Source organism: Mus pahari, chromosome 14 (genome assembly GCF_900095145.1).
Source record: "Mus pahari chromosome 14, PAHARI_EIJ_v1.1, whole genome shotgun sequence".
NCBI classification, from domain to species: domain Eukaryota; kingdom Metazoa; phylum Chordata; class Mammalia; order Rodentia; family Muridae; genus Mus; species Mus pahari.
Window position 1 is genome coordinate 4,949,992 of NC_034603.1, and position 26,014 is coordinate 4,976,005.

General features: G+C 45.8%; 1 protein-coding gene across 7 annotated transcripts in view; it reads right to left on the bottom strand.

The window, feature by feature from the left end:
* Tenm2 (teneurin transmembrane protein 2) overlaps positions 1 to 26,014 on the bottom strand; it is a 1,236,531-nt gene that overhangs the window by 156,670 nt on the left and 1,053,847 nt on the right. For all 7 annotated transcript variants that reach the window (XM_029545825.1, XM_029545821.1, XM_029545820.1 and 4 more), the window contains 2 exons: positions 15,558 to 15,753; positions 7,451 to 7,552 (listed from right to left, as the gene is read on the bottom strand). In XM_029545825.1, the coding sequence (XP_029401685.1) occupies positions 7,451 to 7,552; positions 15,558 to 15,753 (298 nt within the window). The remainder of the gene's footprint in view (positions 1 to 7,450; positions 7,553 to 15,557; positions 15,754 to 26,014) is intronic.

Here is a 26,014-nt window from a genome sequence, read left to right on the forward strand (position 1 = left end):
GAGCACAGGGTACACAGGGGAGGGGACCTGAGCACAGGGTAGTCAGTACACAGGGGAGGGACCTGAGCACAGGGTAGTCAGTACACAGGGGAGGGGACCTGAGCACAGGGGAGAGACATAGACTGGAGGAGCTGGCATGGGGTAGGAAGATGGTAAAGAAACCTACATGGCCACTCAGGGGCTTCCGCTAGGGGACCAGGGTTGGAGTCAAATGGCCTTTGTTTCAAAGTCTGGCTCTGCCATTTCTTTTTAGTAAACCCTTAAAGACTCCGCTACTCTCTTTACCTCCCATCAGATTTAAAATCAGCCCTCTTAGGCATACTGATCACACACACTCTGAAGAATCCATGTCTCTGCTATTCTTCATCTCCTTTGTGGCCAGTCTCATGGCCGCTCTACTTTATGCTCAGCTGTTGGTTCAGATCTCAGGAGTAACACTTCCTAGCTGGGTAATGACAAGTTATTTAACCTTGTGGGTCCCTCATTTTCTTCATCCCTAAGGTGATCATCATGTATACAACAGGGCTGCTGGTGATTCAGTGTGACAGTTATGTGCTTTCCAGAGCAGTGGTCTGTACACAGTAAGGAGTCAATAAATGTCAGTGATGATGATGGAGATGATGATGATGGTGATGGTGACGCTGATGGTGATGATGATGATGGTGATGATGATGATGGTGGTGATGATGGTGATGATGGTGGTGATGATGGTGATGATGATGATGATGGTGGTGATGATGGTGATGGTGATGATGATGGTGGTGATGATGGTGGTGGTGACGATGATGGTGACGATGATCGTGGTGAGAGTTTAATTTAGACTAGAATGTTGCCTGTTAGGAGAGAAATGGCAAGATCCTTGCCCCCTCTTTTCAAGGTTCTCAGAGCTGGCTAGGAGCTGAGCCTCACCCCTAGAGAAAAAGAAACTTTATGTTCCCATACTGTGGCATTTCTGGGGCTCCAATGACAGCTGTTTGGCAGCAGGAGCTGTCGTTTCTAATAGCCATTAAAGTCATGTTACCTAAGAGGTACGGCTCAGGGTCATTACGGTTCTACTGTGGCTTAGAGCCTCCAGTTCGTCCCGGATAAGCCATTAGAGGAGCCTGCGTGTAAACCAAGGGCTTAGCAGCCTCAGCTCGCTTCTGAAAAGCAAGGAGATGCTGCGCACAAGCCTAGGGAAAGGGAAGTCAACACAAGGCCTTGAGATCAAAGTCAGTAAGAGGAGAAGGAAGACTAACTCAGAGCCTCTAGCCCACAGCCAACAGGGGCTTTAAAGCAACAGGGGAGCCAGGGGACGGAGGAAGCTGGAGGGTGAGAAGTGGGATTACAGCTGGTCCAGAGAATCAACTGTGATGGAAAAAGGGACGAGCCTCTGGGGAATAAATGATGCCTCCCTGAAACCCAGAATCTGAGCAGATTCACAGTGAACATTATCCTTCATGGTGGTCTCCTCGTTGGAGTTTCTTTGAGATTTTCTTTTACTCATTTTATTAACGGTCTACTTTCATAAATCCTCGCTAATCTGTCTATTCAAAAAATATTTTTTTTAAACCAGATATGGTGATGCATGCCTATAATCTTAGCTTATAATCCTACTAGGAGGTAGAGGCAGGAGGATTAGGAAGTCAAGGCTAGCCTTGGCTATAAAGGGAGTTCAGGGTCAGCCTGGGCTATATGAGACTGTCTCACAAAACAACAAGGAAAAAAAAAACCAACTTTAGGAACTCTTCTTAAAGGTACAGCATTCCTACAAACAGGCTGTGAGCACCTGGCCCAGGCTACCAGATTGAGCAGTGTGACCACACTGGCCCTGATCTGTCCTCTTCATGGTGGGGCCTGGTACATTCGAACATCTGAGAAAGTCCCCCACACCTTCTGCTATGGCATTCTGCCCTGATTCCCAGGAAACACATTTGACCAGGGTTCAACTTTCCCACCTGTTTGATCTCGCTTCCAGGGCTACTTTCCATGTGGCCTCTGTGTGGTGTGGCCTGCGTGTCTCCCTCTCTAGGCCCAGCTGGCATGATCAATCTTTTACATTCATCTTTCTGTCTAGTGTGATTTCCAAGGCTGTGTTGCGGGATCCTGAGAGACTCCCTGCTTACAATATACCCCTTCTATGCTTCATAGACTTCCTGACCTCCTCTGTAGTAACATCTGGACACTTGACGTTCCCATCCCAATATAGTACAAGGAGCCACTTGTTTTCTATGTGCTTCTGGAAGTCGGACCCACCTTTGCACACTTTGTGCTTCTTGCTCTTTCATGCAGCATGTAATAGGCATTTGCATGGTTAGGTTCCCTCAGCTGACTTGGAGTCATGGCAGAAGCAGTCAGTGTTCCTTCCTAGTGAGGGTCAGGTCTATTTTGATCTCAGTGCCCCTGGGAGCCCCAGGACAACAGTGGGTGCAGAATGAGTGTCCTGCACATGTGTCCCAATGGTCCCCACACTGGGGAAAGGATGGCTTCAGATGTCTGATGCAGACCGACAGGTTTATCAGATGACAAGGAAGGGCTGCCTGCACTGCATATCTGAGGGTGTGGAGTGCACAGTGTGAGGTCAAGAGAGTAAATGTATGTTTCTGTCACTTGGACACATACCAGGTCGTTTGAATGTGATGGGAATTGTGCCTGCTAACGTGGCAAATTCTCCCCTGGCAGGAAGGCCCAAGTTTGCTGGCTGCCAGCAGACTGGCAGAACTCAAGGCATCCAGAGTACAGCTGTCAGAGCAAGAACAAAGGAGGTGTGAATCCCTGATGGGGGGTGGGGACCTTGTGCTTAGGGTGGCTGCAGTGTTTTAATCAGGAAAGAAGGAAAGTGACCATGGGCCCCAGCCAGGAGATGGACCCTGCAGGAGGTGGAGGACCAACTGCCCTTGCTAGTCCTAAGACCTTCCTCTATCAGCCAAGTAATTCCCTGCTAACACCAGCACTTCTTGGGCTCCACAGTTGTATGTGAATGGGACTTGTTCAATATCAATGGAGCTGGGCCTTCAACCCATTTCGCCGGTGAGAAACACACAGAGAAAAGAAGGCATGTGCACATTCATACAACCACATATAACATTTGTTCACATTTGATTAGGAGCTTCATTTATCTTCGGTATGACACACTGATTTCTGTCACACACACACATATGACATACATGGTATCTAAAATGCATAACTTCAATCTAATCACAAAATATACCAGGAAGGGCCAAATTGAGAGATATATACAAATTGCCCAAGCAAGCAATGCCATCAAGAAGGGTCAAGGCCATGAAATACAAGAAGAGTAAAGAACTATTATGGGATATCATGGAGGGACCAAGGCAGTGTTTCTCTACCTTCCCAATGCTAGGACTTTCTGTTTCTGTTTTTGTTTTTTTTTTTTTTAAATATGCCTTCAGCTAGCTTTTTTCAAAAAAAAAAAAAGATTTATTTATTTATTTATTTATGTAATGTTTAAGTGTTCTATCTGCATGTACACCTGCTTGCTAGAAGAGGGCATCAATTCCCATTATAGATTGGTTGCTGGAAATGGAATTCAGGACCTCTGGAAGAACAGCTAGTGCTCTTAACTGCTGAGCCATCTCTCCAGCCCTGCTATGACTCTTTAATACAGTTCCTCATGTTGTAGTGACCCCCAACCATAAAATTATTTCATTGCTACTTCCTAACTGTAATATTGCTACTGTTATGAATCATAATATAAATATCTGCTACGCAAGGTATCTGACTTGTGACCCCCGACGGGCGAGACCTGCAGGTAGAGAACCTCTGGACTCAGGAGTCATGATAATGAAACTAAGCATGCGATTCTGAGCCAGATCTGAAAGGCAAAAGTGGGGGGAAAGTCTATACATTAGTTAAAATTACCGCATGGCTTTTAAGTTTAAATTTAAAATGTTGATCTTATAGGAGACTTGGGGAGACTCTATAGACATCCTCCTATTTTGTAGCTTGTCTTCATATCCAAAGTTACATAAAACAGTTAAAATTTTATTTACGCGTGTGTGCGTGTGCACATACATGCAGAGAGATCTGGAGATAAGTCTCATGACTCAGTCCTCTTATTTTACCATGTAGGTCTCTTGGATTGAACTCAGGCTGTCAGTTTCGTCGTCAAACTCCTCTTACCCACTGTGCCGTCTTTACCAGCTCCTGAGGTGACTTTAATGTGAAACATTAACAAATTTGGCATGGCATTAGTTAAAGTGTTACTCAGGTCACACTGTTGATATGTGGACAAATGAGATAGTATGCATTCAATAATTTGCATATTTGTACAGTATTCCTTCCACACTTAGTATTTGAGGGTGGTGGGAGCGCAGACTTCAGCGTCAGATGGCACCGGGTGCTGGGATCAGTCCTCCCCTGCTGGAAGCTGTCCTGGCAACTGGAGCCTGTTTATGAATCTATTTTCACACAGGCATACTTGGGGTGTTTTGTCAATCTCAGGAGCCAGAGCCTATGGGGCAAGGTGCTTAAACTTGGATTTCCCTAAGAATCTAGGCTTTCGTGGACATTCAGGTCTACTGTCAGATTCTTGTTTTCTGTTTTGGTATGTTTTGTAGTACTAGGGATTGACCATGCATCTCATGAATGCTCTGTGATACAAGCCCCAGACCACACTGCTGGATTCTTAATAAGTCATAAGTGATTAGAAAATGGTTTAGATATTCAATGTGGTAGGAAAGATGAGTCTTTAGATATTTTTTATTTAAAATACATGCAATATTATATCTATCTATCTGTCTATCTATCTATCACACACACACACACACACACACACACACACACACACACACGAATACTTGTTTTTGAGACAAGGTTTCACTATGTACTTCTGGCTGTCCCGAACTTGATCTGTAGACCAGGCTGGCCTTGAACTCAGGAATCTGCCTGCCTCTGCCTTCCAAAGTGCTGGGATTAAAGGCGTGCACTACTACTACCCCACAAGTCTCTGGTTATTTTTGAAGGGGCATTCACATTTCATATTCATGTCAACCAATGCTAGTCTTTTCTCAATGTTTGCTTTTGGCATTGTTCTTTAAAAAAATAAAAATATCTCTATATGTGTAATGAATTGATTTAAAAATAAGTTATTAAAAATACTGATGGCAAAAAGCATTGAAGATCAAAGTTTGGGAGACAAGGGCTTAGAATCAGAAGGGAGAATACAAAGTAACTTGACCAGTGGCTACTTCAGAAACACAAAGGGAGGAGCACCTTCAGGCAGAGAGGCAACTACTTGCTTCCCATGCTCTTAAACCAAATCTGCCTACAGTAAATGAGCGATACAGTGCAGGGCAATTTCATTCTTTAAGTGCCTCAATTTTACCCCTCATATACATAAACAGTTAAATTAAAATATGCATACAAGTTCAAAAGCCGATTTCAGGAACGGACATTGGGTAGGAAGGAATAACTCCTCTTACCAGCCACTCAATAATTGTTTCACAAGGATCAATTATATACTATGGCTAATGCACACTTGGGGTTGGGGGGGAGGTGTACCCAGCCACAGCACAGGTGGCGGATGCAAAGCACACACCGGGAGTCCTTTTAAACAGCTAAATGCACACTCCATTACAGATCCATAATGCAGAATGGACACGCGTCTGCAAATGGATTCAGAGTGGAGAGTCCTTAAATGGCTGGGTACTTGGGTCTGAGAGGCCAGTAACTGGATGTGCAGTCAGAGCACACATGGTTTTTAGGATTAATAATACATCGATGTGTGTCAGTGTTAATACACATTTACAGCTCACAGCCCGTGCGGCTGAGTGCCCAGCCCATTTGCAGCCACGTATAAAAGGGCGACTCAGTCCTTCCTCTCATTAATGCCTTCACTCCCAGGAAAATTAGATTACACAAGAAAAGCCATGCAGATGATATTGAGGTCTGCCTTTCTTCAAGCCTTCACTAGGAAAAGCACTCGACATAGCAAGGCAGGGTCAACCTCCATCCCCCACCGGGCCCCTTAGAGCCAGCCCTGGAATGAGCTGACGGTCTGTCGCTCTCCTTGGGCTTGTGTCCCTGTGTCTTGGAACATGAATGTGCTGTGCTGAAACACAGCTAAGGAAACTACTCACAGGCTTCAAGGTTCTTATCTTTCCGTATCTGTAAGTCAACCGAACCTGTGTCTTGCGGGACAGAGGTGGAGTCTTAGAAATGAGTGTCACACAGACAGCCACCAACGCCAGGGCTTCAAGGATATGAAAACTTCATTCACTTAGCACTGAGTACTCATCAAATCTCAAATCTTTAAGCTATGGAGAGTACCGATATGTTTTTTTTTTTTTTGGAGCAAGAGTTTTGAGGGATGGACAAAGGAGCAGCATTACTTAGCATGTGGCAACTTTACTGTTAGTGTCAAGGCAGGTAATTTTCGGGGAAACACAAATAAAGGTGATGAAAAGATGATTTAAATATATGAATAAACTAAAATATAAATAAGGCAACAAAACCCAGTCCCGTTTGAACATTACAGTGTGCTCTACTGAGGCCCCTTGGTTCTAGTACTACTTACTACCGGGTTAGTACTTAACATTTAATACCACGTTAGGACTCAGATTGAACATCAGATGCCATGCTTCCTTTTCTCAATAAGGAAAGCAGAGTTCAGAGGTTCTGACCGACTTGCACAAGGTCACAAAGGGACAGTGATGTGTAAGCAGAGAGTTGAGAATGAAAAACCAAAGCTGAGAGATGGCCCTTCACGTCCTGTGATACTTTTCCCACACTTCCTGTTGGTGGGCGGGCACCCATCTTGTAGGCGGGGCTTTATATTTTAGACAAAGGAAACAGAAAAGGTAAATGCGACACTTTGTGAAAACACTTGTGCACTTTGGGACATCTGCGCATGTATTTGTGGCCCCAACTATACTTGATGCTGAGAGCCACATCAAGGTCACACTGAAGGTCTCTTACAAGCCAGGTATGCAGCCCCTAAATTCCCTGTTCTTTAGAGAGTCATTTTCTTTCTTAAATTACCTTTCCCCCAAGAATCCCAAGGCCCCAGCTATTCTTTGCAAAGCAGCCTAGATAAATTAATAATACAATTTAAAACCAATTCCATGAAGATAAATAGCACTTCCTAGATTAAGAGTGTAGCTGGCCAGAATGAATGAAATTTACTAACCCTGAGATGCTTAATCTTCCATTACATAGAAGCTAATGATTATAAGAAAGGAGTGATGGTAATTCACTTCTCCTTTTACAGGAAATGCGACCATCTCATTTTTAGCAAATCTTTCTTCTCAGCACACCTCAGTGCCAAGCCTGACTGCTTCACTCCTATAGGTCTGCCGGCCGCTGGTTATACATCAAAACCCACTCCGTGCCAAACGGGGAGCCTTTGCGCATGCGTGGGTTTAGAGCATCCCAGTGAGGAAGATTTATTGGGAGGGCCACCAGGGTGCTCCTTCTCTTACCCTGCCTGCAGGGAAGTGGTGACACGTACCTTTAGCACAGTCTGCACCTAGGAATCCTGGGAAACAGTGACACAGTCCAGACACGCATTCGCCGTTCCCGTGACAGTTCCGTGGACAGTCCTGCACTGAATCTGAAAGAGAGAGATCAAGCAATGACCTTCTCCTCTGCTCTTACGCACTCATTTAGTAATCAGTCACCTGCCATTTGTATAGACCCAAGAGGGGGTGGTGAGGCCAGGAATGAGAGAAGTAAGTGAACAGGGAAGGTAGGGTCAAGGGGCAAGGTGAGTACGGAGTGGGAGGGACCGCCACTCTGCCCACGCTACCCACCCTGGGCTGCTGGGAGGGAGGCTAAGTCAGAGTTTGAATTCTTTTTATTGTATTACGATTTATTTATATGTTATGTGCATGAGTGTTTCGCCTGCGTACACGGCAGTGTACTGTATGCATGCGGTACCTAGGAAAGCCAGGAGAGGTGTTGGATTCTCTGGGACTGGAGTTACAGGCAGCTGTGAGCTGCCATGTGGGTGCTGGGAACCAAGCACAGGTCTTCTGCAAGAGCAACCAGTGCTCTTAACTCCCGAGCCATCTCTCAAGCTCCCCCTTGCTCCCCTTCGGTTTATTTGGTTTTTTGTTTGTTTGTTTGTTTGTTTTTTAGAAGAAACTGCCTGTTTGGATTTAAATAATTTGGAAGTTTCCACATCTGGATATTGGTTTGGGGGCACTAGGCTTTCTCTATCTGCCACTCCTTCACCCTGAAGGCATTCCGCTGATTCAAGCTGTGGTGTGAAATATAGGATCTAAGAGTCAAGCCTAAGGTATAGAGAGAGGCTCAGGCAGGTGTTCCTATCTCAGGCTTGTAATGTAAAACGACACTCTGCCCTTAAGAACTGAAATATAAGAAAAGTCCAAACACAGCCATACGCTGCCTGAAATGTTTGCTCAGTGCTGAACATATATGGGAGTGTGGGCGTGTGGTCCCTCAGACTTCTCTGCTTGTGTGAGAGCTTCAGGATGTTTAAGGCAGGGAGAAATGAAACCCCTCCTGAGTGTATCCCTATTGTGAGTGATATGTGGCTACATTTAAGTCTGGTGTTTACCTATGCATGTTTCAGGGGTCTGCAAGAAGCAGGTTTTTGAGTTTTACACGGTCTATTTTTTTTTCAACCTTTTCAGCATATGGATGTTTTGTCTGCATGCGTGTCTGTGTAGCATGGGTGTGCCAGAGGGAGTCAATCCCAGGACTGATTTACCTGAGGGACTGGGGTAGTAGATGTTTGTGAGTTCCCATGTGGGTACTGGGCATGGAGCCCAGGGCCCTTAGAAGAATAGCCAGGGTTCTTGGCCTCTGAGCCTTCTCTGCAGCCCTCCCCCACAATGGTCTTTTAAACTTAAATTTTTGGTCCTTATTTTCCATGAACATCTCTAAGTCTGTGCTTGCTCTGCCTTGAACAAAAGCATCTTTCTCGGGGTCTACCTTCTCCTCACACTCTCATTACATCTCTCAAGGGATCATTTTGGGAACCTTTTCATATTGATTCAGACACACAGAGAAATGAGTGTGTTCTTTCAAAACACTCATTTTTGTTTCGAAATAAGACAAAACTCATTTACAGATTCTAAATGTCTAAGATGATAAAGGGAAAATGTACAAGCTGGTAGGGTTGACTTAAGACACAATCCAACCCCAGGAATGGAGGGCAGTGAGTTGGTGATGGGTATTATTTAGGAGTCACATGAGCGGTGTCAGGAAGCATGTTCTGCAGCTGAGCTCCTCACACATCCCTTCCCTATATCGAGCACTCACATCGTGCACTGTGGCCATCTTTCTTTCTTTCTTTTTTCTTTTTTCTTTGATATTTTCTTTATTTACATTTCAAATGCTATCCTGAAAGTACCCCATATCCTAACCCCCCCCGCTCCCCTACCCACCCACTCCCACCTCTTGGCCCAGGCCTTCCCTTGTGCTGGGTCATATAAAGTTTACAAGACCAAGGGGCCTCTCTTCCCAATGATGGCCAATTAGGCCGTCTTCTGCTACATATGCAGCTAGAGACATGAGCTCAGGGGGTACTGGTTAGTTCATATTGTTGTTNCACCTACAGGGTTGCANCCCCCTNCANCNCCTTNNGTACTTTCTCTAGCTNCTCCATTGGGGGCCCTGTGNTCCATCCAATAGCTGACTGTGAGCATCCACTTCTGTGTTTGCCAGGCACTGGCATAGCCTCACAAGAGGCCGCAATATCAGGGTTCCTTCAGCAGAATCTTGCTGGCATGTGCATTAGTATCTAGGTTTGGTGGCTGATGATGGGACGGCCATCTTTCTATGGCACATCTCTTCTTAGCCCCGTTCTTCTGGAACCAAGCTGTTCTTGGTTTCTGGGTCTCCAGGGAAACTCAATAAGCGGATTTGCTTTCTTTTTCTTTCCCAAAGCTACACAAAAGATGATCGAGCTGGTTTTCTTGATGTCTGGCTGTTCACAGTCCAGCTACAGTTCCTTTGGGTGAGCTCTTTAAAGGCCTGGGATGCATGCAAAGGTACCTATGTGTGTTATGAGCTCATCATTTATTTAAAGGACATTGTGTGCTTCCGCAGATACAAAAGTCAGAAATCTCATGTAGGGTTGCAGGACTGTTCTGTCTGGGTTTGCTCCTGGTCCTGTATGCCTTGGGAACTGTATATGCCTATACAGTTGGGGTATTCCATAATATTCCAGCACATCTTTTCAAGGCTATATATGACCGAGGCAGACAAAGGAAATATTTCTTGAGAGTAAAGAACAGACCACCAGGATTAATAGAGGTGACTGTCTTTCCCTGGATATGCAAGGTTACTGCCCATGCTGAGACCCAGCCCCAGCAAGCACAGGGCTTCTTCCATGAACACTTGGACTTGAAATCTGCATTGCTATAGAAATCCACTGTCTGTGATCCTGGAGTCTGTGTACATGTGTGGGTGTGGTGCATACATGCATGTGGTGGCTGCAGGTCTGTGTTGGATGTCTTTCTCTATTGCTTTTCATATTATATTTTTCTCTCACTGAATGGTGAGCTTGCTGATCTTGCTAGAATGGCCTGGCAGCAAGCTGCAGGATTCCTCATGACTGTTTCCTTAGCACTTAGACTGTATGTGCACACACTGTCATACTTGGAGTTTTACCTGGATGTTAAGAATTGAACTCATGTCCTCACACTTGCATGGCAAGTGCTTTTACTGGCTGAGACATCTCACAAACCCACCCTGCAGCCTGATGTCTTTTGAGGACACCCAGGAAGCAGTGACAGACTAATGTGTTAGCTTGTACTTAAGGTAAGATCTCAGACCTGTCACTCTCAACGTAGGGCGCCATGTATTAACTGAGCACTTATTCCATGCAAGGAACTGAAGGGCCCCTGTAGGGTAATATACTTACTCTCTGCCCTCACAGTACTCCCCTCTGTCACAGAATATAAGAAACCCTGCCTCCCCATCAAACAAGTAAGTAAAAATTGTAGTAAGTTCTTTGCAGAGAGTAGGGTACTCAGCAGGTAACAGAAGGAAGCCCCTTAAAAGGGGTGGGTAAAGCGGGCCCCCCTCTTACATATGGTACCAAAGAAGGATGAACTGTAATGGGCCGATGAGGAGCTGGTGGAAGAGAATTCTGGGTAGGTGGAACAGCTTATGCAAAGGCTCTGAGGTGGGACTGAAGATGAACTGAACTGAAGCATGACTGGAGATGGCGAGCCAAAAGCGGAGTGATGTGAATTTGGAGAAACCTAGGAGGAGGCAGGGGCAGATTATCTGGGACCCCACAGTCCATCAGAGAAGTCAGCTCTTATTTGGGGGCAACTGGGAATATGTGAACATTCTAAACAGGGGAATGCTAGCACTTAGCTTGTAGTTTTAGAAGTTGTTCCCACCATGAGGTAGGGACTACTTCTCACTGATCAAACACGGGTGGCTGGGAGTTTTGGTAGAACTGGATCACTCTGGGGCCAGTGTTCCTAATTCTCAACTTTATATCTTCAGGCCTAAAACATCAAGGGGCTAGGAAGCTCCTTGTCACCATGGTTCTGTATAAGGGGACAGAGGTCTCTGCCTGCTCTCCGCTTGTCTCACGACCCCAGCTGGAGACACTTATCCTCATGTCTCAGCTTAGATGTCATTCAGTATCCAGGTGGCTTCTTCCCTCCCAATTGTCAGTGTGAGCTTTGTGTCTCTTTCATTCTGTTATTTCGCTCGTTGCCTTGTGGTGGTCTATCTTTAAGTTTTTTTTTTTTTTTTCAAGCACCTCATTTCTGATTTCAGAATGAGGCCAGATGCTCATGGATCTGGAGGTTTTCGGTGTCTGGCACACAGTAGGCATTGGATGAGAAGTCACAGAAGTGTGATGATGTGTGCATGCACACATGCTTAAGAAGGTAGAGAATCTTGAGTGAGCAAAAACTGCAATGAGGGCTTACCGAACATTTCCATTACTTTTCCTGAAGTTGTATATACAAAGCATTTCTTACTGTTTTTGAGGGGGGGAACCCCACACAGAGATGCTACATTATAAAAGGACTGCCCCCTTTAGTCCCCTTCCTAATTACACATGATTAGTATCTTAGAATGAACCTGGTTTAAGCTTTCCTACGGGAGAAACAGTAGAGACGAGAGCATGCCATGGCATACAAAGAGGGTTTTTATTGTTTGCAGCGGCGAGATTTGAAGCCAGGCCCTTCCTTGCATGAGCTAGGCAGGTACTCTACCACCGACCTTTTCCCAGCTCCTGGAACTGGGGTACTCAGTGGAGGGTCACACTGAGCTAATAGAACAGCGCTCTGTGGTTGCCAGGGGGATGCTCATTCCTGCAAGGCAGGCTGCATCTCAAGAGGTGACAGCAGAGTCCTGAGTCATGGGTATATTTAGTGAGATCGCCCAACACCCACCTAAAACTCCATTTCCGATGGCGGGGGTGTTTTCGTCCTCCTGGCTGCTCTCTGTGGAGGGTGCTCTGATGATAGGTGTGTGGGAAAGGATTTCCGGACCAAATAAAACACTGTTCTTTTCCCACATTTCAGGGCAATTGCTATCATTGCGCCATCAAGGTGTCTGGCCGACTATTAGGCTGATCACTGTTGACTCTTTCTCTGAGCTATACAGTGTTGATAAGAGGGATCCTCTGGGGAGAATTGCTATTTCCAGCTTTGACAGGCAGGGAGGGGAATGGCTGAGGGTGGGGGCAGTCTTCACATCACCTGTCCACAGGAAATGGGGGCAGATGCGATTACAAGGTAACCAGGACCCCCAGAAAGCTGCTGGTTCAGGGGAACGAGATACATTTGGCTACTGCCTAAAGAAATCCACGATTAAGATATCACAGCTGCAGTGGTGGCGCACGCCTTTAATCCCATCACTTGGGAGGCAGAGGCAGGTGGATTTCTGAGTTCGAGGCCAGGCTGGTCTACAAAGTGAATTCCAGGACAGCCAGGGCCACACAGAGAAACCCTGCCTCAAAACAACAAAACAAAACAAAACAAAACAAAACAAAAAGATCACATTTGTGTGAAGTCTATGTTCTGATGTCACATCATTGGTCATGTGACCTTGGATGGGTTCTTTCCCATACTTTTAGCCTTGGCATCCTCCACCTCCAAAGGACACAGAACAGAGACTGTGGTTTTCCCTACCACTATGGCTTGTCTTTGTGTTGGGTGAGCTTCTAGAACACCCCTCCTTGTTCAACAACAATAACAAAAAACGCTCTTTGAATTCCTGGGCATGCCCTCATGCCCACTGTTTCTTCCAGCACTTTGTGTTACTATGGTAGTGACCATCTCTCTGAGCCTCCCAACCAAGCCAGCTGCGGGGCACTGCCTGCTCTGTCAGGTACCATCGGAATTGAAACACCAGCGGGTGAAAAGTGAATCGGTTCCCATCCAGTCACGCTAGTCCCAGATCTGTTTCTTGTCCCTTCCACTGGGGAGTTAGTCTCTGCTGCGCTGCTTCTCTTCCTGGCTGGGACCTAACGTCACCCTAGAGATTTCCCATCTGCTGGGAGCTTCCTCTATGACTTTCAGTAGACGAAGTTATGACATGGCTTTGGAGCATAGGTTGGCAAACTTTCCCTGTGAAGGGACAGATAGTAACTATTTAGGCTCTGTGGGCCATATGGTCCCTGTTGCAACACTCAGCTCTGCTGTAACAGTGGGAAAGCTGCCACACACAACATGCAAACAGATGAATGTGGCCTTGTGCCAATAAAACTTTATTTATAAAAACAGGCAGTGGGCCAGATTCGACCCCTGGGCTACAGTGTGCCAATTCCTACTCTTGAACATTTGGTTAGCCTCGGGAGGGCCCGTTTTTCCTTAGCAAAGGAATAAGGATCAACCTTACAACCCTATGGTCACCATCCAAACTTTGTGACTTTTTTTTTTTTTTTAATTTTCTTTATTTTTAATACAATTCTGAAGTTGTGGTCAGTGACAAAGAATTGTAGCCTGATTTTTCAGGTTGGATCACATGGACCTTTCAAGAGCAAGAAATCCCTTGTAAAAAGCCCTGCAAGGGGGGGGGGGCCCAGAGAGGAGTTCTACAATGTAGTAAGTACATAAACAGAGCTGCTTTTGTAAAGTCCCAAGCTCTCCCATTCAGGACTACTGGCTGCAGGTCCGATGCAGCTCATTCATGGTGATCCTCACATCAGTCTTTGGAATGTGATCCTCTCATTTACCCCAGTAGGAGGTTGAGGTCCAGGCAACTCACTCAGCTACAGTGAGGAAAGAGAGCCTGGAACACATCCCTGCTCTCTGGGGTCCCCCCCCCCTTTTTTTTTCCCCATGAATTTACTAACTGCAGACCTCTCCAGTAAATCCTGAATCCACAGCTAAAAGTGGCTGGGGTAAAGTGATGCTGTGGAGAGATGCGTGAGGCCCGGAAAGTAAGGCCATCCCCATATCTTAGGACCCCGAGGCCTCAGTTAGCTCCCCACAGCTCAGCTCATTCCTCAGTGGAATGGCTTAGCCACCTGCTGGCTCCCAGAGCTTCAGTGGAGATCAGTTATCATCGATGGGAGATAAAGACTCAGAACCTCATAGATGGTAACTGTGGCTTCTTGCAATATTAAAATTCTGAGGGCTTTCTAGAAAACATGATTCTTTACAAGTAATCACCCTTTTGGGGGTTTATCCGTGAGCTGCAGAGGCAATTTTGGATTAAACCTTAGCTTTTGTCTTTATATCTAATGAAAAGGAGGCCTAAAATGCATCCAAAATGACAAGTGTTGAATTAGAGCATTTTGAGGTTTGCCTACTTGGGAATAAATATATGACATTTAAAACCATCGGTGTCTTCTCCCTGATGTATTTTTAAGTTAAGAGAAAAAACCTTTTTTTATTTTGACATATTCTCAATTTTTAAGAGGTTGGAGCTGATATGAATGGCCAGTGTTTCTTGGCTCTGCTATACACTTAGAAATAAAAAAAAAAGCCTTCTTTATTCCCAATAGGAGCCTGGGAGGTGATACTGGGATTGTGTCTGTTGTATGTGATGGAAAGCCCAGCAGTGCGCTCAGTGTGGTGATTTGAATGAGATGCTCCCATAATCCAGGCATCTGAATACTTGGTCCCTAGTTGGTGGCTATGGGGGGAGGCTTCGGAGGTATGGTCTCGGGATGGGCTTTGAGGGTTTCAGAGCCTTGTGTCCTTTGGAGTTCACTCTTTCTGCTTCCTGTTGCTATCACAGACTGGAGTCCTCAGCGCTCGGCTTCCGGCTCCGGTTGCCATGCTTGCCTGATGCCACACTTCCCTGTTGTCATGGTGAAGGACTCATCCCGGTTGAACCGTAAGCCCCAAGAAAACCCTTCTCCCTATAAGTTGCCTTTGTCATGATGCTTTGTAACAGCAACAGAAAAGCAACCACTACACTCAGTTTGGGCGAACAGTCCTTGGCCCCAGATCTCTGATTCAGACACCCGCGAGCATTCTCGGGCTCAGTGGTGACTCTTGAAGGTTTATGTGGAATTCCAGTCCAGACAGAGCCAAGTGGGTGGAATGGCAGAGACCAGGTAAGCTACAGTAGGCGTTGCCAGGTTTGCTGAATCTTCCACCGAGAGCCCCCACAGTTTCCACCCCACCCTTTACAAAGCTACCTCTCAGGGACCCCAAACCTACCTAAGACAACAGTGTTGAAGGAGACCATCTCCTTGTCCTTGCCGTCATTGTAGAAGGCTAGGTGCCACAGGCCCACATCCAAGTACTGCACGAACACAGCCTCGTTCTGCACCAGAGTCTGGATGCTCCGGCGTTCCCTGGGCGACTCAACCACACTCCATTTCTCCTTTCCATCCAGGCGTTCCATGAAGTCATACTGGGGAGCAAGAGAGAGAGAGAGAGGGCAATGTGTAAAGCCAGTTTTGGACCTGTACCCTCAGGTGGCACTGCCCTCCTGCCCAACAGCTGATGGAGAAGTACTTTTTCTATGCCTGTGTAAAATGAAATAAGCTACTTATATCGGGACAACAGTATCAGCTACAATTCACCACGCCTTTTAATTTACTTCATAGTATTGGGGTTGGATCCAGGGTCTTGCAGATGCCAGGCAAGTGCTCTGCTATCCATCCTTGTTCAGGCAAGTGCTCTGCCACTGAGCTATAAGTCTATCCTTGTTCTGTTTTTATTTGGAGATAGACTCTTGATAAGTTTCTTAGGTCATCTTTGAACTTGTGATCCTCCTGCCTCAGCCTCCTAAGTAGTTAGATTTATAGGCACTTGCCAATACACCAGACTTCATTTTCATGTATGCTTTGTAATGCTGCAGATTAAGCCCAGGGTCATATGGATGCTACACAAGTGTTCTCCCTCTGAGTCGTACTCCTACTCCGCAGTGTTAATCTTTATTACTATTGGTCACAAGCTTTCACTTGTAGTTATGAAATAAAATAATGCTTTAATTGTAAGGATTAAGTGCTGAGCTCTGGAGCAGTGGACACCAGGCTCTGAGTTGCTTGGGGTGAGTGTATGACAACTAAGATTTACCTGGATGAGGGATGGGAGGACCCAGCATTGCCCAAGACAGACTTGCTCTAAGTACCAAATGCTATCTTACGGCAGGGGAGCGGGGGTGGGGGTGGGGGGCACTGAAAACTCTCTGAGCAGGGACTGGTGTGATCAAGCAATGTTTTGAGGAATTAGTTTTTGGAGGTGGGGATATGAGAGAGTCTGTAGGGAATGAAAGGAAAGTAGTGAGAAAGAAAACTGGTTAGAAAGTAGAGACTGCGGGCAGCCATGTGTGAGGTGAAGAGTTTGATGAGGCCAGAAAGTGAGGAGCAGGCACCGGAGGGATGTTTTAAGGGAGCGAAGCCAGGAGTTGCCCATGGGCTGGACAGGGAAGATGCACAGGAAGGCACGGAGGAATCCAATGTTTCTTCCTGTTGACAAGAAAATCGATGAACCCCCAGTAGAGATGGACTAATCTCACAAACTCAAAGCCACTGCACACAACAGCCCCTTGCACTCTGACTCCCAGAGAAGACCCTGTGTGCAGAGCTTCTGCAGATACAAAACAAAACGAAACAAAACAAACGGAAAAACCCAACCCACCTCTGCAGGATTAAGCACTCTCTACTCCCCCCTCCATGAAAAGAGTTTCATGAATTGCAGAAATCAACCATAACCCCTCTCACAAGTTCATAGCCAGAAGCCCCAGGAATTGCCTAACGGACATTTCCCTCCTTAAAAATTGTCCATTTCCCCTGCTGGATACATGATCAGCGCAAACAAAAGACCCAGTAATCTTAAACACAATGGCTCTGCCTTAGACAAAGCCAGGTTTGAATTGTGACTCCACACTTGGTTTTGTTTGATGTTTAGTCTACTTTTATTCTCAGGGGTGGTGGCCCCTGAAGTTCAGGAATAAAGTTACAGGCAGGACACAAGCCCATGCTAAGGGCAGTGCCTGGGAGATAATTAGAATTTAAAAGGTACGTAATGACTGAGGGCCACCTACTTGCAAACCAGAAGGACCCTGGGAAGCAGTACATGGCTCTAGTTTTTCATCTGGGGAGTGAGAGGGCTATTCTTGGGGAGAAGAAATGGCCCATATCTCAGTAAATAAGTATTTGTGTGCAGCTTTCCTCTGCCCCATACTCCTCTGGTCACCATTGTCCTTATGGGCTGAAATAAATGATTTGGAGGGATGTGACAAACTGACACTGCTTCCAGAGACCTTTGCAACCAAAGCATTTGTTCCCTAGCAACCTCGTAAACGTCCGACCGTGAACACTGGTGTCTACCGACTGCTGTCAGCTAGAGCAATGGCTGTAACTTCCTTGGTGGTGAGGTGAGAAGAATAGGCTTCATTTGGGGTCCAAGTTATCACCCCCACGAGGAAAAGTTTGGGGAAGGTGATTACTCGTGTGAAGTCATTGCTCATGACTAATTTGGACATTAGTCATCTGGTGCAGAACTGCCTGGCCAGCCGAGGGACACAGAAATGGCTCAGGTCTGTGGCGGGTCTTGCTGTCTGGCCAATCAAATGACTAGGAGAGAAGGCACTTTTCAGAGTAGAGGAAGGACATTTATTTCCGTTGGCTCCTTGGAGTCCTCCTGTCGAGGTTTAGAGTGCAGTTTTCATTTAAGGGGAAATCTGCCAGTTGTGGGTTTTCATACAAGGCACGGTGAGAGGGTGAGACGAGATATGGTGGCCCACACGCCTCACTTCTGTATCCCTTTATATGCACTTCATCGCTTCCCAAGCTCTTAGCTTATCATTCCCTAAGTGAGACATTTGTTTCTTACGCCCATCATTAGTCCACGTAGAAGGATGTAAGCTGAAGGCACAGGGGCTCAGCGCCTGCTGGAGTGTTTAGTGTGAGAACTCCAGGGGTCGCTTACCTGGGTGAGCCTCTGAGCTCTGCCCTCCACTTGCTTGCTGGGACTTTGTGTAAGCTATCAAAGGTCCATGCCTCTGTCTTCTTGTCCTGGTAGCAGGTGCAACAATAGCACCCATAGCAAAATGCTGCTCTAAGAATGAACTGAGCCCATGACATGCGCAGTGCCTGGAACTGCAAGCTCTACGTGTGCGAATTGTGCGGCCGTGACATCATCCGTCTTTGTTAAAAGCCACTCCTCTATCAAATCTGCCTACTGCAGAATCTAGACATGTTTGTTAAATATCCAATGAATAAAATAGCAAGTTTGTGAATGCAAGAATGTAAAGTCATGGAGGGAACCAAACTGGGAATGAAATAAGGTTTGTCTCGAGTGGTTATTTTTGCTTCCCTCTTCCACAGTGCTGTCTTAAATGGGAGAGAAGAGCAGATCTGTAGGCAACCTGGAACAACCAGTTAGAACCAGTGTGCGGCTGTGGGCAGTGGGTCAGACAGCTGAGAATTCACAGTGGTCATCAAGATTTGAGAGATGTATCCCAGTTCATTGGCCTGATGATGTGTGTGGGCTCTGTACCATATCTTGCTTCATTTCCTTCCTTCTTTGACACTGTAACTTGGTAGCCTCTGTGGCAGAGATCTCTATGGTTCTGTAGCCCCTCTACTATAACTGGACATAGGACCATTTAGGACAACAGAGCTCAAGCCACAGAACCCTAATGCTGACCTCAGGTACCCTGGACATCTCTCACATAGCCTCTCTCTTTTCCTGAGTGTACAACTCAAGACAGCAGTGCCCGAGATAGCTGTGACCTGGGTGTGACAATTAGCAGCTGGGGAAGATGCTGGAATTGTAGTAGGGACTCTCTATCCATAACTGCCGGTGAACCAGGCCTCTGCAATGGCACCGTGGACTTCTCTGTGCCACTCTTCTTTCCCTTCCCTGTGTACTCCCCAAGATGGCAGCAGATTCCAGCCTTGTTCTCATTTCTCATCAGGCAAAAAGAGGATGGCTCACCTGGGAGAACATGGCAGAGTCATCCACTAGTGAAGCTGAAACTCTGTTATCTATAGTGTCTCTCCCAGTTTGCCCATGGAGCATCTCAGCTGACACACCTGGTTCTCTTTCTGTGAAACACCTGGCTTCTCTACTCATAGGCGAACACAGCACAGACATCACTCATTGCTGCTGCGATTCAGGGAAGGGCCAAAACCACAAGGTGGGTCTACGGAGCCAAGGGCAGAGACTGCAGTGCAGGGTAGGAACCAGGAGCCAGCAAGGAGCTGAGAGGTAAGGGAGGCATGCTGGTCCAGGGTGCCTCTGCTCTCTAGGATGTGGTTCCAGACAGTGATCTGCCAGTGTACTTGGCAGAGGGGTGAGATTATAAGAACATCATTTCCAGAAGTCTGGCTAGAGCTCCATCTCCACTGAGGATGAATAACTCAGGCTCAGGACTAGGACTAGTTCATTTCTCTGTTCCAGGAACGTGTAGAAATCCATCCAGGAAATGGAGACATGCAGGGACCATGCTCTGCTTAGCAGGCTATAAAGGTCATGGCATGACACATTCTAATAGGTCTGCAGTTGCCCTGAAGGGCATTAGAAGCACGAAACCCAGTCATAACAGAAGAGACACAGGTGGCTTGTGGAGACAAGCCCAGCATGCAAGTGAAGATGGGACAGTCTAACAACCTGGAATAAACACGGTCTCTCTCTCTCTCTCTCTCTCTCTCTCTCTCTCTCTCTCTCTCTCTCTCTCTCTCTCTCTCNCTCTCTCTCTCTCTCTCTCTCTCCTCTCTCTCTCTGTTGTCTGTGTCTGTCTGTCTGTCTGTCTGTCTGTCATATTCTCTGACCTTGGAGAAACAACCCCAGCGAACACGCCACGAGAGGGTTGTGCCTGTGAGCCATCAGCCATGCCCCCAAATGGCATGAAAATGCAACTTTTACGAGAGCTGGAGTGGCAAAGAAATAAACCACAGTAAATATTTGACTGATCCAATTATAAATCTCCCCAATTCTTGGCAGAGAGTGAGGAGGAATGGTAATTAAGATAACTTAGTGGGTTTCCAGAGGAGCTGGTGGAGAGAAGAGACACCCGCACTGGCTGAGCCGGAGCAGGGGCCTGTCACTTTCCCAGAAGGGAAAGCGGCCATCCACGCAGAGGGAGCGCACAACCTCCAGGTTGCTGCTGGAAGCCTCCAGAATACGCACCTGCCAAAGAGGGCAAGGTTAAAGACAGACCCATTGCCCTTCAGGAAGGTGTTATTACTGGGTCCAGGACCCCGGGAAACGAGAAAATAACTTTATTGTTACTTGGAACGTCTGCTTGCTTAGGGTTGACACAGACTGGGAAAAGCAATAAATGATGACATTTCCCAGAGCTAGCCTGCCACTCTGCCGCTCCCCTTGTGGCACACTGGCAGCATCTGTGGTCTCCTACGTCTGAGGCTGAGTCTCCCTCAGATGACAGGGTATATGCAGCAGGTGGTGGGATTGTGGGGGGTGGGGGCGGCAGCATGTGTAAGTTGGGGCTGCTTCAAGTCCCCATTTCCATGTAGTCTGGCTGCATTCAGGAGCAGGAACGACTTGGCACAGAAAGCCACTCAAGCCCTGTACATCTGTCTCTGCTGCCAGCCAGGCCTGTGGCAAAGTGGGCACAGCTGGTTCCTCCCCTAGACTTAGCACCGACTTTCTACTGGCTTTCAATGGGGCTGCACGGAGAGGGAAGGGTGTAAGGGCCATGGCTGGATCTGGTAGTGGGGTAAGACTTGCTTGAGTTGGCCTGACTGTTGGGGCAAATCAGTCTTACATAGCTGAGTCACAGAACCAAAGGCAAGTGATTGAAAGGGGGACATTTTTTGGGCCACAGTGAGGAGGTGCTCCTGAGCTCCTACACAGGAAACTTGGTTGCTTTTCCAGAACCAGGTAAGAGTCAAGCCCTTTGAGACACAGAGGACCCATCTGGGGTCCTTAACACTGGGGAAGGTTCACTTGGGAGGGTGGAATCCTTGAGTCATCATTACATAGCTTCCTGCGATAGCAAAAACTTGTCATCGAAAATACGAGTTTGTTTCTATTTAGCACTTGCTTCCACCCCCTCTCCCCCAGCTTGCCTCCAGACAGGATCTCACCATACAGAGAATCTCTTATATAAGCCAATGGCCAATGAACTGAGGCAGGAATTAGGAAGTGGGACATGGGAGGAAAGAAAGAGGATTCTGGGAAATCATGAGAGGATGAAAGGAGACATGGGGAGAGACATGGAAGAGATTGGAGAGATGTGCTGGGGGAGACCCTGAGAGAGATGCTAAGGAAGAGGCAAATTGGGATTGATGGGGAGGTAACTAACCATGTGGAAGACATAGCCTGAATGGGTTAAATAAGTTACAAGATAGAGAATGAGCCAAAGCTTGTGGCCAAGGCATTTACTAATAAACTATTCTCAGAGCCGTCATTCTGAGAGCAGGGACTGTGAGGAAAAATGAATTTTTGAAAAATTTTACATCTCACTGTGTAGCCCTGGCTGTCCTGGAACTCACTCTGTAGACCAGGCAGGCTTTGAACTCACAAAGATCAGCTTGCTTCTGCCTCCTAACTTCTGGAATTAAAGGCAGGTGCCACTACACCTGGCTTTTTAAAATGAACGTTTATCTTATTTTTAGTTATGTGTGTATGCAAATATCTGCATGAGGGTATGTGTATACGGATGAATACACGTTCCCATGGAGGCCAGAAGAGGGCTCCCCTGGAGTGGGAGTTACAGGAAGTTGTGAATGATCTGATATGGGTGCTGGGAACTGAACTCAGGTCCTCTGGGAGAGCAGGAAGTGCTCTTCTGACCTCTGAGCCAATCTCTTTTATTTTTTTTTTTATCCTGTACTTTTATTTTTTTTTGAAAAATTTTCCCCTTGAGTCTTGCTAGGTGTGCCAGGACAGATTGAAATCCAGGGTGATTTGAATGAATACTGCTCCCATAGTCTCATACTTTTGAATGCTCAGGCCTCAGATGGGGAAACTATTTGGGAAGGATTAGGAGGCATGGCCTTGCTGGAGGAGGTGTGTCACTGGGGGGTGGGGTTTGAAACGTCAAAAATCCAGTCAGCTCTCTTGGCTTTGTGCTTATGGGTCAGATGTGAGCTCTCAGCTATTACACTAGCACCATGCCTGCCTGTCTGCTGCTATGTTTTCCACCATGATGACCATAGACTCTCACACTCTGGGACTGTGAACACACAAATTAAATGCTTTCTTTTATAAGTTGCCTTGGTCATGGTGTCTTGTTACAACAATCAAAAAAGTAGCTGAGATAATGACACTCTGTCTCCACCTCCCAAGTTCTAAGATTATAGGTGTATGCCATCATCCCTGGCTTCTGGCTGGCACTTGTGTCAGCTCTAGTGACAAATGTTGATGCGTGTTATTTCTTAAAAATCCCTGTTTATCTTCGGAGGGACAATGACTGCTGTAGGGCTAGAGAATGCACCCCTTACACTGGCACAGGAAAGGCTTGAATGTGACTTGCAGGAAACAAGACAATCACAGGCAGTTGCTACAAGTTTCCCAAGAATCTAGCTCTAGATGCCCACTTAGCTGGTAGCTGGCTTGGTTTGTGGGTCCTTTTAAGATGCCTCTGAAGGAAGAACTCGGCTAGGCTTGGGGCAGAGCAGGCAAAAAGGATGGTGGGAAGCTCTGCTGATCTTTCTGGATGTTGCTCACACCTGGACTATAGCATCTCTGAGAGCCAGACTCTTCCCAGTTCCCCACCCCTTCCATGTGTTCTAGACACACTGTTTGCTCTCTTCTTATGCACACCAGTGCATCCCGGCTTTTGTGCCAGCTGCTGCCTCTACATGGCTGCCCTTCTGCCCACACAGCTGTCTGTTGCTTGTCAATCCTGTCTTTGCCTACACATTGCAACTTCAGGAAGGATGCTTCTGACCGCCCACTCTAAAATACCTTTCTTTGTTTCCATTCTTTGCAGAAGCTCATTACTCTGAAAAATCTTGAAACTCACCATTTTTGGCTTTGTCTCTGTCTTCTTGGATATGAGCTCCCGAAGGTTGGAACTTATATCTAGTGATGGAATATACGTGGTGGCCTAGTGGGGGATGAGTGTACATAGGGCCTGGATGTGTGTTTAAAGAAATAAAGAAGACCCACTCACCACACCACCTGGAGACCATGTGGCATCCTGCAGCTGACCTCAGCTAGGACCCCCCCCCTCAGTGTAGCATCTACCACACCTACCTCTACATGAGGACTCACCTTTACATAGCACTGCCCATTCCTACTGTGACCTAGTGTCTGCCGTCCAAGTACTAGCTACCTGTAGAACCCAACAATTTGTCTGTCCACAGGCTTATGAAGACTAGCAGCAAGAGCCTATAACGCCCATAGAAGAATTGGACCTGTTTCTAGTTGATTGGAACCACTTCTGGTATCTCAATCACATATCAACATACAGTTGCTATAAGACTTTTAACTTCAAGCACTATTTAGTTGGTCCACAGCCAGAAAAGTTGGGAAAACAGCAAAGATCAAATACCTACTCAACAAAGGTTAGACAAGATAACCATACCAATGAAGAATAAGTCACCTAGGTCCCCCTGCAAAAATACAAACAACATAGATAACCAAGACAATATGTCTACTCCAGGAGTTAATACTCCAGTTGAAATGTTCCCTAAGAAAGGCAGCTTAGTTGATACAAAAGACAGTGATTTCAAAATAGCAATTATAAAGGTGTTAAAAGAACTCAAAGAAAATAAGGATAAATATCCAATGAAGATAGAAAAACACATAGTTGAATGAAATCATTTAAGTCGTGAAAATAGAATTTAATAAAGAAACAGAGTCTTGGAGGAAAATCCAAACTGAAACAAAACTCAAAATGAAAAACTCAGAAAGTCAGACAAAAAGCTTAGAAAAAAGCCTCATCAATAGATTAGGTCAAGAGAAAGAGAGAAGGTCTCAAAGACCAAATAGAAGACTGGATCACTCGGTTAAATGCAATGTGTTAAATCTAGATAAAAACAAAACAAATCAAGGAAGGGAACATGCAGAATTTCTATAAAAGGATCACATCTATGAATGGATAGATGAAAGAGAAAAAAAACCTATGTCAAAAGCACAGAAAATATTTTCAACAAATCATAGAAAAAAAAAAAGCCCTTCATAAATCTTGCACTTATCAAGGTGCTATAAGAATATAGAACACTAAACAGACAGGGCCAGATACTTCCCATGTCACATAATAATAAAAACCCTAAGTGCACAGAAAAAAGAAAGGATATTGAAAGTTTTAAGTCCCATATAAGTCAGGCCCATCAGAATAACACCTGACTTTTTCAATGGAAACTTTGAAAGCCAGGCAGCCCAGACTAATGATCTACAAGTTCTGAAAGACTACAGATGCCAACCTAGATTATTTTACGCAGCAAAAATATTAATGTTAATAAATCATGGGGTCTGGAGATATGACTCAGTGGTTAAGAGCACTGGCTACTCTTCTAGAGGTCCTGGGTTCAATTCCCAGTACCCACATGATAGTTCTCAATTGTCTATAACTATAGTCCTATGGGATCCTATGTCCTCTTTATACACACACACATACACACACAAAACACCCACATATATAAAATAAATAAATTAATTAAAAACATATGAATCATAATCCCAGAAGAAAGCCAACCTTTCTACGATAAAAGGAGAATTTATGTTCATTAAGTTTGCTCTACAGAGGATACTAAATGCACTGTTTTGTTTTAAGAGAGAACTTGAGGACTTTGGAGCGCTGGCTGCATTCTCAGAGGTCCTGAGTTCAGTTCCCAGCAACTATAATATCCAAAATGAATTCAAGACTACCCAGTACCTTCCTCCTTCGAAAAGGACTTTCCAAACTGTACTAGCAGGCAAAGTGCAGAGCCAGATAAAGAAGCTGGCTGACTAAACAAATGTAAAAACATAGTTTTAGTGGTCAAAATGATTAAGCCTGCAGCTACCAAAACAATATTAGCTGTTCTCAGAGAAATAACCATAACAAGATTAGCAATTCTCCTGCCCCCTGCCCCACACTGAATTCTGACAAAGACCACAAACCACCCTGAACTTGTTTCGAGAATTCCTCTGAAGTTAATAGCTGTGACATTAATAGCTGATCCATAAATTCAAAATGTACTATTACTTTGCTGACCAAATCATAACCCACCACGGGGGCAAGCAAAAGGGTTAGCCAAAGGGTTACTAAGTCATTATACAAATCAACCACTGCCTGAAAGGTTTACTTGCTACACTAATGAGAACCCTGTTGCTCAAATCTGCCCCTTACAAAGGTATAAAAAGTGTGTTCTTTCTTTGTTCTTGGTCTCCTCTGGCCTGCGTGCTGAGAGGGGGGGTCCCCAACATGTTGGATCAATAAAAATTCTCATGAGATTTGCAGTGATGGCGGAGGTCTCTGTGGTCCTTGTGAGTAAGGGTCTTTTGACGAACTATAACACAACCACATGGTGACTTATAACCATCTATTATGAGATCTTGTTCCCTCTTCTGGTGGTGTGTAGACATACATGTGGAGAGAACTCTGTATACATAATAAATTTATTTATTTATTTATTTATTTATTTATTTATTTATTTATTTATTTATTTGAGATAGGGTTTCTTTGTAGAGTCCTAGCTGTCCTTGAACTCACTTTGTAGACCAGGCTGGCCTCAAACTCAGAAATCTGCCTGCCTCTGCCTCCC